This window comes from Aquila chrysaetos, chromosome 2, assembly GCF_900496995.4.
Source record: "Aquila chrysaetos chrysaetos chromosome 2, bAquChr1.4, whole genome shotgun sequence".
Classification (NCBI taxonomy): domain Eukaryota; kingdom Metazoa; phylum Chordata; class Aves; order Accipitriformes; family Accipitridae; genus Aquila; species Aquila chrysaetos.
The window spans coordinates 16,738,714-16,752,824 of NC_044005.1; the positions used below are offsets into that span (position 1 = coordinate 16,738,714).

At 34.7% G+C, this 14,111-nt stretch overlaps 1 protein-coding gene across 5 annotated transcripts in view; it reads left to right on the plus strand.

Moving 5' to 3' along the window:
* The window catches only part of ATG2B (autophagy related 2B), a 49,431-nt gene that overhangs the window by 665 nt on the left and 34,655 nt on the right, over positions 1-14,111 (plus strand). For 4 of the 5 annotated variants that reach the window (XM_030033362.2, XM_030033380.2, XM_030033371.2 and 1 more), the window contains exons 2-9: positions 3,152-3,314; positions 5,189-5,341; positions 6,331-6,433; positions 7,795-7,957; positions 8,483-8,662; positions 11,851-11,947; positions 13,040-13,222; positions 13,953-14,107. In XM_030033362.2, coding sequence (XP_029889222.1) covers positions 3,152-3,314; positions 5,189-5,341; positions 6,331-6,433; positions 7,795-7,957; positions 8,483-8,662; positions 11,851-11,947; positions 13,040-13,222; positions 13,953-14,107 — 1,197 coding nt within the window. The remainder of the gene's footprint in view (positions 1-3,151; positions 3,315-5,188; positions 5,342-6,330; positions 6,434-7,794; positions 7,958-8,482; positions 8,663-11,850; positions 11,948-13,039; positions 13,223-13,952; positions 14,108-14,111) is intronic. The other variant, XM_041127700.1, reaches the window with a different exon arrangement.

A 14,111-nucleotide genomic window follows, 5' to 3' on the forward strand; every position in this document is an offset into this window, starting at 1 on the left:
GGAAATCTGGGTATTTATTATGCATGTGTTTTTCTAGCCACACTTTGGTTTTGTTATTTTTAATTATGATAAAGGAAACAAAAACCTAAAAGGTGGCAATAGCTGCTGTCACACTTTGAACCAACTGAAGTTTTTTTTCTGTCCTGGCATGTATGTATTTATATATACGTATGTGTGTTTCTATACGCACACACAGGTATGCATACTTCCAGCCTGCTGTAGTAATCCAAAGGTCTGTGTCCGTGTTTGTAATATTTCATAAAGTTTCTTGGGTTAATTGCCAATGTTACTGAATTCTACCTGCCAGTCAAGTGACTGTCAAGAGGAGCCTTAAGCACTGCTGTGCGTCAGTCATTGACTTCCAGCGTAGCACAGATGATGAACTAGGTACACCGGCTTATTGCTTTACAACGTACTTTCAAAACACATTTTACAATACTGTGTTCTGGTATTAGGCCGTGCTTGGTACTTTTTAAAATACTTGTGAATGTGTGACGTTTTCAAATAATGCTTTTCCAGTTGTTTGTGTGAAAATATGTTTGAAAGTGGCAGGAGACAGACGTTTGTGGAAATGCTCAATATTACCAGTGTTTTAGTGTGGGGTTTTTTGTTGTTTGCTTGTTTGTTTTCTTCTTTTCTTTCTGGCTGTGTCTGCAGCTTGTTTTCTATGGCAGGCAGTAAGGCTGTCTCGCTTTAATTGAATTATGCCCTCTAGTGGGTATCGCCGCACTCTTCACTAGTCAAAGGGACATTATTTAAAATGTAAATACTTTGGAAGAGCAGCAGTTATGGACCAGTACTAAACGAACAGTTAATTATGTATACAAAGTGATTAAATGTATATACAATAATGCTTAGGTTATCTTCCCCATTTGTAGATCAGCGTTTCTCTTTTTTGCTTGTAAACAATGGTATGTTTGAGGTTCTCTGCACGTGATTCTCATGTATGACAGATTGCAAAAACAGATGTCACGGAAGTACTACAGCTCTTTTTTTCCCCCTAGTCATTGTAAGCTTGTTCTCTATGAATCACCAGGATGACTGTATTTTTACATACTATCTTATCCATTTTTGTGGATATTTCTGTTCATTTTAATATTGTAGCTATTTCAGCCAACATTGCAGTGTTTATAGATTATAGAGATACACAGGAATACCTGGGGCTATTAGTGTAACCCCTTTGACTCTTGGGACCTCGGCTGTTCAGAAAAATCAAAATGTAACCCATGATGTTTGTGGTTGAATTTTAATATACATGGACTAGTACTTTTGCCACTAGTATTACTGTGATTTCCAGCTGGAGACTTTCAGTCAAGAATGTGGGCACAAGTCCTGATGTGAAGGCTGCTTCAGTTTTAAAATTTCACTTGGAACGCTCTAATTGCTGCTTACTAGGAACAGCTGGCTTGTTTATGAAGTAATTTAGCTAAAGAATACTACGATTTTTTTTCTTTTAGATAGTGAATTTCTGTTTCAAAATAATAAGGAATGTACTAAAATACACTCACCTTTATTGCCATGTGGGTTGGTAGCAAAAAGACATCTGAGTCAGATTTATGCAAAATATGGCAACTAGCTTACTTCCTGCTATAGCAAATTATTTTGTAAAGGTTCAAGTAATTTAAATGAATCTGTGATATTTTCAAATATAGTTTTCATGCCAAATAATTATTTTTGCCTGATTTTATGCTACTACCACATCTATAATTCTCATATTTAGCTCAAAATAAAGTTTTAATGTCACTGAATCTTAGTTGATTATTTGATTCTTAAATTTCCCAATAGAACTGTTTCAGGTTCTGTTTCTTTAAAGTTAGTGTCCTTTTCTGCTGCTTGAGTGGACTTCGGAACAGAAACTAGAAAAGCCAAACATGCAAGCAAACAAAATGCTAAAAGCAAAGTTACTAAGAGTATGAGCAGAGCAACAAGATAACATGACGGGAAAGTTGCACCAGAAGATATAAGAATGAAAAATGTCATTTTCTGAAAACTTCTTTCGTTAATTTTTATTTCTAAATTATTCTATATAATTAGAACATTTTAAAATGAAAAGCAACTTTTAATTTTTTTATTTTTTTAATGTGGAATTTATGCATTTTCTCAGGTAAAAATCAGTGGCCCTGTTCAACACAGGAAGGTCAAAGCAATACTTTTTTTTGCCAGTTGAAGATTATCTCCTAATATTATAACCATAGGCTTTAGTAAGGTCTTGTTTATATCAGAAAGTTGCACTCACTGAATTTGGTATGTGATTTAGATTGTTTTTTCTTTTATTAAAGCAGCCTAGATAGTTCTTGTTCAATAATTTCAGTTTTAACTAAATTTTTGAATCGGGGCATAAACAGGGATTTGCATTTTTTTAACATAAATGCGAAAAATATGTTTCCTCTGTACGGATGTAATGAAAGCTATATATTGCAACAAGTGAGTCTGTTCACTTAAAAATTCCAAGTTACTTCAGAGCTGGTGTTCGATTTTTCTCATCAATTTCACTTACTCTGTATGATACTGAGGGCAACTTGATTGTAGTTTTGTTTATAATGTCATTATAAAGCACTGGATTAATGGAACAGTTTCTGTAGAATATTGGTCTGTCCACTGAGCTTCAGTTTTTAAATTAGTGCTGAATACTAATAACATTAAAATATGATTTAGAAACAGCAAGTATGTTATACAGCAAGTGATGATTATTTGATTCTGTTGTTCCAGTGTCACAGAGAAATGTAAAATGAACATTACATTGAAATTCCATGCTAGTAAAATACTTTTGCCACAGAAAGTAGGTACTTTCTGTGTTTTTACTTTTAGCCTGTTTTCAGCTTTCTTCAAGTATTGCCAGGGAAAGAATAGATTAACTTGTGTCAGTGCTGTAGTATTTATATCAGTAAGATCACAGAATGGTTTTGGTGTTGTGCAAAAATACAGGTTATATAGCTACCACAGAGAAATCTGTATTATGCTGAAAGCTAAGTAATTAATGTGAGACAAATTACGATGGAATCAAAATACTTGAAAGTGGCCATCTTACTGTCTTTCTGAGTATAATTACTTTTCTGGTAGCCTGAATATGTTTTATTTGTTATATGCAAAATTATGGATGTGATTTATAATATTATTATTATTATTATTTTATTATTTTATTTTCTTCTAGTGTCTTAATGAGATCCTAGAGTCTGCAGATGCACCTCTGGAAGTCACAGATGGATTTATCCAATCAATTTCTTTATCTGTTCCATGGGGGTCGTTGCTACAGGATAACTGTGCATTAGAAGTAAAAGGATTAGAGATGGTCTTCAGGCCAAGACCAAGGCTTGGTAGGCTTAATTTTTAATTTTTGAAAAGGAGATTCATTACAGTTTTTCAGAGGCAAAAGGCTACACTTGTTTTAGTCAGTTCTTAGCCTTATTTAAAGTGCCATTTAATTTACATACATTAATGATAGAGAATGTAATAAAAAAAGAAGCTGTCAGGTGTTCATAAATTGGTTGTCAAGTGTTTCTCAATTGGTTGTTGTTCTGTTAAATAATTTAAAATGTTTATAATGTTCCTACTGTTGTACCTTCTTCCAAACTGTTTCAGACATATTGAAATGAAAATGCTACTGTGGAAAGGAGTTTTTGTTAGCTAGGTTTTTTGGGTGTTGTATGCCAAGTGCTGTTAGTCAGCATTAGTAGCTGGCTATTAGGTGGCAGTAGGATAACCCAATAACATAAGACTGTGAGGGGGGGTTACAGTGAGGTTCTGGCTTTTTTCAGCAACTTTAGGGTGAAAGATGCATCTTCTTGAATATTTGGAGAACAAGTAATACAATTTAATTGCTATCACAGTCTGAAATAATGACCTTTAAGTATTCTAAATACTTACTACCTCTGATTATAACTGTGAGAGGATTGTCTGAGCTCTTCTAGCTTGTCTGTATCTATATGAATCTAACTGATCTAGTTTAAACTGTCCTGGTGATAAATTTTCACTGATTATCCAACCTCCATAAATTCTGTTAAGATGTGTTGTTATAGCATGTGTGGGACATTTAGTGCATTTTTAGTGTGTGGAAAATTTTGATTGAATGTCTGAAGAATTTTATAGTGTAGAGAAGATAGAAGAAAATACTTCTTTAAATGCATCAGAAAGAAGAGAAAAAAATGCATAAACCCTATTTTCCATCTTTTGCTAGTTACTTTAAGTAACTTGCCTATATGTACTCTGCATTTCATTCTTATTTGTTTAACTCAAACCAAATTTTGAGCTGTCTTACTTTCTGATGTAAAATTATTGTTTTGAAAGAATGGTAGTATTAGGAGGAAACTTTATTTATTCACTTGCATCCATTTAGTTCTCTTTTGATGCATAGTGCTTTGTAATACAGTAGGAAAAAAAAATGATGCTGGTTTAATCACGATTCTATAGCTACATGGATGTTTCCAGATCTGAATGCTAAACTGGAATGTTTTGCCTGTTTAACATGTTTGTATTTGTACTAGTTTTACTTTTGTTTGCCTATACTAGAGTGTTATAGTTGAATTTGATTAGCTTTTCTAATCTAGTTTTATAGTATTTTCTCACAATGGGCTTGGCATTAGGTAATAAGAATGCACTGTCAATTAAGCTAATGGGGCTGCTAAAAAACTTGTTCACCTTAATGTGTGCTGTGCTTTTGGACTTTCTTATGTTCTACTTATTATGTCAGGTCTGTGTTAGACATTTAAAACAGTGTTCTAATATGCTAAGATAACATCTTAAACCTTGTTTAGTCTTTCCCAATCTAGGATATGTTTCAAATGGAATAAGAAACCTTAAAATAATTCAAATAATTCTTTAAAAAAAAAAGAGTTATTTCCTTGATTTCATTTTGCTGATTACACCTGCAAAATCATAACAATATAATAAAAGTACTTCAGAAATTATTAACTTAAACCAATGCTGAAGATTGGTTACACTAAATCCTGGTTTCATCTTGTTTATATTGAATTTTCAAATACCAGACTCTTACCAATGCAATCTAAATAGATTAAAGTAATTTTAAAGTATTAAAGTCTGTAAAGACAGATTGCAACTAAATTTGTTTTTAAGTATGACTTCTTACTAAGCTGTTGAAACTCTTTTCTGGATGTGCCAGAAGTATTATTTTGTTTCGTCTTTATTGTTTCAAAATGTTCACAAATTTATTAAGACTTCTTTTACTCCACAGCATCTGGGTCTGAGCCTATGTATTGGTCAAGTTTTATGACCAGTAGTATGCAGCTTGCAAAAGAGTGTCTTAGCCAAAAATTGACAGATGAACAAGGAGAAGGGTCCCAGCCTTTTGAAGGACTTGAGAAATTTGCAGAAACTATAGAAACAGGTATGAATTAATTATTGAGATCCGAAAGAACATCTGAGAATAAATCAGTTTGTTGTGTCTCAGTTTTACAAAATGGCATCTCATTTGCCCTAATTTGTCTCACAAATTTTCACTTGTTAGCATTACTTGTAAAATTTAAACAGGAAGGCAGGACAATTGATCTTGTTTTCGAAGTGGGGAAGAAAAGCCCATTTACTTACTACAAAATGTGTATACTTCCCTCAGTAAACAGAATGAACCCTACTGCAGGGCAAATTGGTGTTTGTTTATACCGGAACAAATCCAGCTAAATCTGTGCTTCAGTGGTTGGTGAGATGCCTTAGTTTTGGAGGTGCCAATTTAGTTAATCACACAAACTTAGATTGTTAGTAGTGATGCTGTTGAGGGAGAAACAGAGAATGGTTGTTCAGCTATTTTTACACAAAGCTGACCTGTTATGACATATGTGTCTCAATAATCACACCATGTTGTTAGAAGTGCTTTAGAAACTCTGGTTGGTTTTGGTGGTGTTTTTTTTTTTAAGTGGAAGAAACTAAGGGCTTGTGACCACATTGTGTGGTGGAGAACGTAGTGCTGAAATGTCTGAGCTAAGGGAAATGTTTAAATTGAGATCTAGAAATAGTATTCAGCCAAAGTAGCATGGTGCTATAGCAATGTTCAGGAGTTCAGACATGGTGCACAATGAAGCAGGTACTTTCTTTGAGCATCATCCACACTGAGCCATAGAACAACTTGGTTTGAGTTGTCACTTGCTCAGATGTCTGTGCATTAAAGGTCCATTGCATGGTACGGATGTACATATTGGACATTTAATAGTTTATGCTGTTACTTGATGTCTTGTTACATTATTAAACTCAATTGATTATTTTCACTGAAATAAATATTGAGAACTTAAACAAAATGAAAGACTTTTAAATTGGTTATAAAAGTCATTGTTGAGAAACTTGACTTAAATGCTTGCATGGTATCTTTTTGTTTTCTCATTTAAGTTCTAAGAAGAGTGAAAGTTACCTTCTTAGATACTGTTTTGCGAATAGAACATGTGCCGGAAAACTCTAAAAGTGGAACTGCACTTGAAATCAGAATTGAAAGGTAAAGACTTTTTTTATAAATCTGTTTTTTTTTTCCCCTAAGGCACTTTTTGCCATTTCCTGTACAGTATATTCTGCCCATGCACATACATTCTTAGTATACAGCTAAGACACTAGCTCCTGAGCACCTGTTTTATAATGGCCGTGAGCATTTTCTCCACTCAACTTCCACTTCACATGTTTAAGATAAAGATATTTAACCATCAAATTAGAAGAGTTCTGGATTTTCCAAAGATAAGTTAATGACCACTTCCACAATTAATGAATACCATTTCTCAGACGTTCAACAGTCATTGGATATTGTTGGCAAATCAGGCCGCCTCTTCAATATGCAAAAGAAACTGACCCTTTTGAGTAAGACACTTTAAATATTTTCAGAAAAAAAGATACAGTCCTGGAAAAAAAATTAAACTGGAAGATTTTAGGTCCTCTGAGCTTTCAGAAGAGCCCACGTGTATTCTGTAATTACTTTGAACTTGACTACTGTACATGTACTTAAAGTATTTTTTTTGACCTATGGGATAGTGTAATCATGCTTTCTTGCAAGGTATTGAAATCATTACCAAATAAAACTGATTTTTACTGAGAAATGCTAATGAAGTACATTTGGTTTTAAACATTTATAAACTTCAGGTTTTTATGTTCAGTTCAGGAGAGATGTCAGTAAAACTGTAATTACTTTTCTTATGGAAGTCCATTCCCAGAACAAACCTCCTTTTCTGTACTTTAAAAATTAGATTGAAACAAACTGTTAAATAGCATGTTGTTTTGATATTTGATACATTTTATTTATGGAAAGGTGGGTGTACTTTTCCACTGTAAATTCTATTATGTGAAGACTTGCATCTTTTTAAGAGTTTACTGTTTATGCTCTCACTATTATAATGTAAGAAATTTAATTTCACAGAAATTTTATGGGACTGGAGGCTATTCTCTCAATTTTCAACTTTCATTTTGACAGAATGTTACTTTCAAGTACAGAATATATATGACAGAAAAAATGTTAGATGGCAGATTTTTAAAACATTCAGATTCTGAAGCAAGAATTGTGTGTGTCCTAATGGAAACGTATGTATAGAAGTGTTGGGCAGACTCCTTCACTTTGTGGTCAGATTAGACATAAGTACTAGGATAATACACTAGGATATGTTCACACTGGAAGCATGTCACAATTGTCCTGTAGAAAATTTAAGATTTCCACCCATTCGCAGAGAGTGGTCGTTTCTTCTTTTCATGACAGTCAATGGCATTGTAAATAGCATGAAGAGAGAGAACATGTACAAACTTAGAGGCTAAATGGCACAATAAAGGTAACAATTTGCATGCACCTACCGTCTTTATTTCCTTTCTTTTGTCTCCCAGAACTATGTACTGTGATGAAACTGCAGATGAGTGCTCTGGAATTAATGTACATCAGCCCACAGCTTTTGCTCACAAGTTACTGCAGCTCTCAGGTGTCTCTTTCTTCTGGGATGAGTTTCCTGCATCAGCAAAGTCCTCCCCAGTGTGTTCAGCTACACAGCTGGTAAAATTAAATACATTATATAAGAATGTAAATTGATGAAGGATAAGCTATATTGTTACACTAATATATTAGATTCATTCTAAAGGATATGGAGTTGAACTTTTACTTGAATCTGTGTTCAATAAGTTTCATAATCACTTCCTGTTGATTTTGAGGAGGAGGAAGGAAACAGACTTCAGGACTGAGTAAAATTTAGGATGTGTTATACTGGATTCTGGTTGCAACTTTAATGTACAGAAGTCCTCTACAATTCACTGTTCTGTGGAAACTTGCTACACTTTTTTGCAAAGGCCTAATGTTTCACATTTTACATGCCTTGTTTCTTTCACAGTTATCAATACATGTTTTTAACACCATTGTCAAATTTGTATTTGTGTAAAATGATCATTTTTGTGGTAAGCTTATTTGAAATGCTTGGTTTTTGGTTTGGTTTGATTGATGTGGGGTTTTTTTTGTTTGTTTTTGGGTTTTTTTTTTTGTAAGAAATGGGATACATTCTTATTCCTTTCTCTGTAATGTTTTAAGGCAACTGAACCAAAGCTTTCACCTAGCTGGAATCCAAAAATCATTTATGAGCCACATCCGCAATTAACAAGAAACTTGCCAGAAATTACTCCTTCTGACCCTGTACAGATCAGTAAGCTGATTGGTAGAATGGAGTTGAGCCTGACATTAAAGCAAAATGAAGTACTTCCTGGAGCTAAGGTTAGTCATGCTTTCCTGGTCTTTAAACTAAATTAATGGTTATGTAGGATTTTATTTTTTCTACTGCATACGAAAAACAGTGAGATTCTCAAGGGGACAGAATCCTCTTAGTTTTGTTGTAGATTCTTTGCGTTCAAAACCAATGTATATGTCTAATAAGACATCTTTGCAGTGGCCAGACAAGTCAATGGCACACTGAAGTCTGTTAAAGAAGAATTCCTGTATGTTAGGGAGACTGAATTTATGTATTGGAGTAACTCCTGAGAAAGTGGTTTTGTTTTCATGAAAATTCTGCTGCTATTAATTTATCCTTTTTTCTTGTAGCACTATGACTGACTTTGCCTACATATGTGTGGAATGTTTAACTGGTTAACGAAAATCACTTTGGTTTTAAAAGGGTATAATTTACTTCAACAATTACAAGTAAACCTTAAATGATTAATTAGGTTGCAGCATTGCAGCATTATAAAACTAACATGGACTTTTCTACTTCTGAATTTTTATATTAAAACTTGTAGTAAATCAAATAATAATGCCATGTTTAAATGCTACTAGTTAAAATAGTATTTTATTTTACTTTTACATAAAGATACAGGAAGCAAAGCAGTTTAAAATAAAGCCCTATTTTTTTTAAAGTGTGAGCATATAAGTAAAGCTGTTTAAATATATTCCCCTTGTCTTCAGTTTTAAAATTGGCTATTGACCTGTCTTGTATAGTACACTACATTCTATAGAAAGCATAAAGTTTCTACTACAGTAGAAAAGTTTATGTCCCGCAATTTCTAGTCAATCTTTAACTTTTCTTAACTGAATAAACAAGAAGAGTCCTTGAAAAGTGAAATATTGGTGTGAAATAGAAAAATGCTGACTATTTCAAAAGTATGAATAATTAATGCAGTTAACACCTGTAAATTAACTGATGTCCAGATGTTTCTAAAGATAAAAAAGTTTCCACTTTTATATCATTAGATGTATTTTAAGGTAGCCAGAAGAAAAACATCAAGGGCGGAGTTGAGAGTAATTTTTGTTTTATAGATGTTCAATATAATAGAATGCAGAGCAGTGGTCTCTGCAACTTGGGCTTGAGTACAGGCAAAACACTGTTGATATGTTAAATAACAGCAACATCTGAACTAGTGAATGGGTGTAATATTACATGACAAAATTAAAGAAGGACCTGTTTTTTGATTTATCAGGTAGAGTTCATGCAGATTGGAGAAAACATAGATACAGTATATCGCTTAGTCTAGGTTAAACTTTTTTTATCACTCTGGAAACTGAATTGTGTGAGAACTCCTTCTATTAGAATAGGTGTTTCAAGCATTTAAGCTACAAAATGTACTGTATAAGTTCATGTCAAGTATGACACACTTCAATAATTTCATTTTCTTTCAAGTCTTTCCAAAGGATGGAAAAAGTAGTAGGAAACAGTATACAAAACTAATTGATGATTTATTTTCCCTGCTTAAGTAAATATTGCCTTAAGGTCTTTATGAGCAAAAGTATATTTTCATATAAATGCATTCCACTGCATCCCTATTTTCTTTCCCCGCCCCATAAGTGTGGTGGGTTGACATTGGCTGGCTGTCATACACCCATCCAGCTGCTCTCACTTGTGCTCCTCAACAGGACAGGGGGAGGGAATGTGATGAAAAAGCTCATAGATTGAAATAAAGACAGGGAGACCACTTAGCAGTTACTGTCATGGGCACAACAGACTCAACTTGGGGAAAATTAATTGAATTTATTACCAATTAGAATGGAGTTGGATGATGAGAAACAAACTAAAACATCTTCCCCTCACCCATTTTTTTTTCCCAGGCTCAGCTTCACTTTGTCATTCCCAACTCCTATACCTCCTCACCACCTTGAGCAGTGAAGGGGGGATGGGGAATTGAGGGGTTGCAGCCAGTTCATAACAGTTCCTCTCTGCTGTTCCTTCCTCCTCAAGCTTTTCCCCTACTCCATTGTGGGTCCCTCGGTTTGCAGTCCTTCACAAACTGCTTCAGTGTGGGCCCTCTCCATGGGCTACAGTCCAGCAGGATAAAACTGCTCTTGCATGGGTCCTCCATGAACTGCAGTTCCTGACAGGAGAACCTCCTGCTGTGTGGGCTCCTCTCCATGGGCTGCAGCACCTGCCAGGAGCCTGCTGCTCTGTGGTCTCTCCACAGGCTACAGCTTCCTTGAGGGCATGTTTACCTGCTGCCGAGCAGGGTCTTCCTTGAGCTGCATTGTGGGTTTCTGCTCTGGTGTGATCCTTTCCACAGGCTGCAGAGGAATATCTGCTCTGGCACCTGGAGCACCTTCTGCCTCTCCTTCTTCCCTGACCTTGGTGTTTGCAGGATTGTTTCTTTTGCTGTCTTTTCCTCGCTGCCCACACAGCATTTTGCCCTTTCTTAAATATGTTTTCACAGAGGCACCGCCAGCTTTGCTGATGGGCTCAGCTGTGTCCTGAGGTGGGTCCATTACAGAGCTGGCTGGAACCAGCTCTGCCCAGCATGGGGCAGACCCTGGCCTCTTAGCACAGAGGCTGCCCCTGCAGCACACCCTGCTGCCAACACCTCGCAACCTACACCCAATACAATGAGTAATAATCATGAATGGACAAATATCTGGGAGTACAGGATTCTAAAAAAATAAATCTATACAAGTCCTTAAGATAATTTTAGCTTGAACTGCTCTCAAAAGATAAGTGGCTTGCTTTCTTGTATACCATCTCAAACCAATTAGACATCTATAAACATCCCACTTTATGAAGAAAATAGGTGAATTTATTCATCTGTATACTCAAGAGAAGTCTTAGAGTTTTTAAGGTCTACTTCGGAAGGTGCTGACTTCTGTATTTTATATTAGTATGTAATTCTAACTTTATGTTGTTGATTACTTCTGGAATTATTAAAGCAGCAAAATAACTAGCAGGTTAATGGTATTCTTGAATTTTCTTGTTAGGTGATTGTGTATTTATTTTAAGCTAATAACTTGTCAGTCACACACCTGGATTTATGCTGCCAAGCTACAGACCGGAAACAATACACAGTTAAATTTCTAGCTGTTGTTGTGTACAACTGCTGGAATGGCTGTATCCTTTACAGCATCATAATCTATTATCAAAATAGCTGATTCAAGACTTTTAAAGAAAAATTCCTTAAGTGTTCTTGAAAGTGTTCTTTCTTTCTTTTTTTTTTTAGTTGGATGTAGATGGACAAATAGACTCCATACATCTATTTCTGTCACCAAGGCAGGTGCATCTTCTATTGGACATGGTAGCAGCTGTTGCTGGACCAGGCAAGTGAACATTCTGTAAATGTTAAATATGTATTACAGTGGACGAAAAATAAATTTTGCAAGATAAACAGGTTTCCTCAGTGGAAAAAAAATATTTGTGGTGGTAGAATATTATTAATTTCTATCTGATATTAGCAAAATGTTTTTTAGCTGCTCTGAGTAGAACTATGATGAATTTATTGACTTCAGTTGCAAATTGTACATGCTGGTAATGAAAAATCTAGGAAACAAGTAAGGCTTGACAAGTGACTATATAATAGGACAAGAGATGGGGAAATGGTAAATGGAGAAAATCAGGAGGCCAGAACAATTTTGGTTCTTGTAGCTTCCGTTTCATTAGAGGAGCTTAGCAGTCTGGTTCCTTCTCTGTCCTATGCTTTAGTGACGGGCGCAGAAAACAGAACAGACAGCAATTGAGTTTGTTTGTCCATATTTGCTAAGTAATTAACAGCAGTGTTTTGACTACTGTAGTAGCAGGATGAGGATGTTTTGGTTTGTGTCATGGTCCCCCCCCCCCCCCCCCCCCCATCTGCCTAATGTCACAACACTTATTATTAGGGTAGATAGTTAATCTTTTTGAGAAGATTTGTCATGTCCTGGGTAGATGCTTAATATTCTTCTAATGATACTGATATATTTGTTGTACTGGACTTGTTCATTGTTTTTGGATAACTGGAAAAGCATTACGTATAGTTTCTGATATGTGTCATCTTCAAACCCAAAATTTTAATGATTTCTTAATAGTAAAACCTTTAAGAGATTGTGTCCTTAGTTCCTAAAGCTGACTGAGAAGATAAATATATGCTGATATTTTATGTGAACACATTTGCATATATGACCTTAAAATATTTTTCTTCAGACTTGAAATTAATGAACGCTAGGGAGAGAATAATTTGTTTTAGACAAGTAAAATCTTCAAAACAACAAAATGCATGTATATACACATCTGATTTACCAAAAATATGTATATATATACAGATGCATATACATACACTAACAACAGTTGGTTAGTTCTCAGATTCATTTTGGAATTTTCCTTGGCATACTGGTAAGGAAATTACAGTGGGCTTTCTGTCCTTTTTTTGAATTCAGAGAGCCTAAGCAGGATAGAATTGTCAAATAAAGATAGGAAGAACCGGCCAATGCAACAGGAAGATGAGTATCGGATTCAGATGGAGTTGAAACGTTATTTAAGAAAAGAGTCTTTATCTGCAGGAGCATCATCTGAACAAAGCTTCTATGAGACAGAGAGTGCCAGAACGCCTTCTAGTCGTGGCAAGTATAAAAGATGATGCAGCACAGCAAATAACCTGTTGTTAAGATTATATAAATTGACTGGTCGTCTTTTAATCTTACTAATTTAAATATTGAAAGAGCTTTGACATAGAATAATTGTATGCTATTAATTTTACTGTTGAATAAAGAATTAACACCTAGTTTAGGTATCAGGCTAGACTTGATTCAGTATTTCATTAAAACTGTATAGTAATATGTTATTGTGCACACAGTAACTACACATGCTGTGTAACATCTTTTCAAATGCATGGTTGAGGAAATTAAATTTGGAATAATAGTTGCATTGCCCTGATACTTATATTTTTATTTGAATATTTTTTTTGCTGATTATTTTTAAATAAGTAGTAATCATATATATAAATAAATAAATAATGAAAATATGGACTTTGATTTGTCAAAAGGAGAGTCTATGAATTTATAGAAATAATGCCAACTTGAATATGAAAATGGAACATTTAACTGTTTTGGTATTTACTAGTTTTTTTGCCCCCCCCCCCCGCCCCCCCCTTTTTTTTTAAATAAATCTCTGTCCATAGATAATACTAGTCTCAGTGTCAAGAGAACTTGGAACTTCTGTAAATAATATATTTAGCTGGTTATTCTGTCTGGCAGTTAGATTTCTGAACTTACTAATATATTTCTGTTAAAAGTAAAGGTTGGGGTTTTTTTCATTAGAAAATAACTCTTTACTATCTATGGTTCTTATTAGAAGAAGAAGTTTTCTTCTCAATGGCTGAAATGGACATGTCTCACAGCCTTTCCTCCCTTCCACCTCTTGGAGACCCTCCCACCATGGATCTAGACTTGTCTTTAACCAGTACATACACAACTACACCAGCAGGATCTCCACTGAGCACTACAGTGGTAT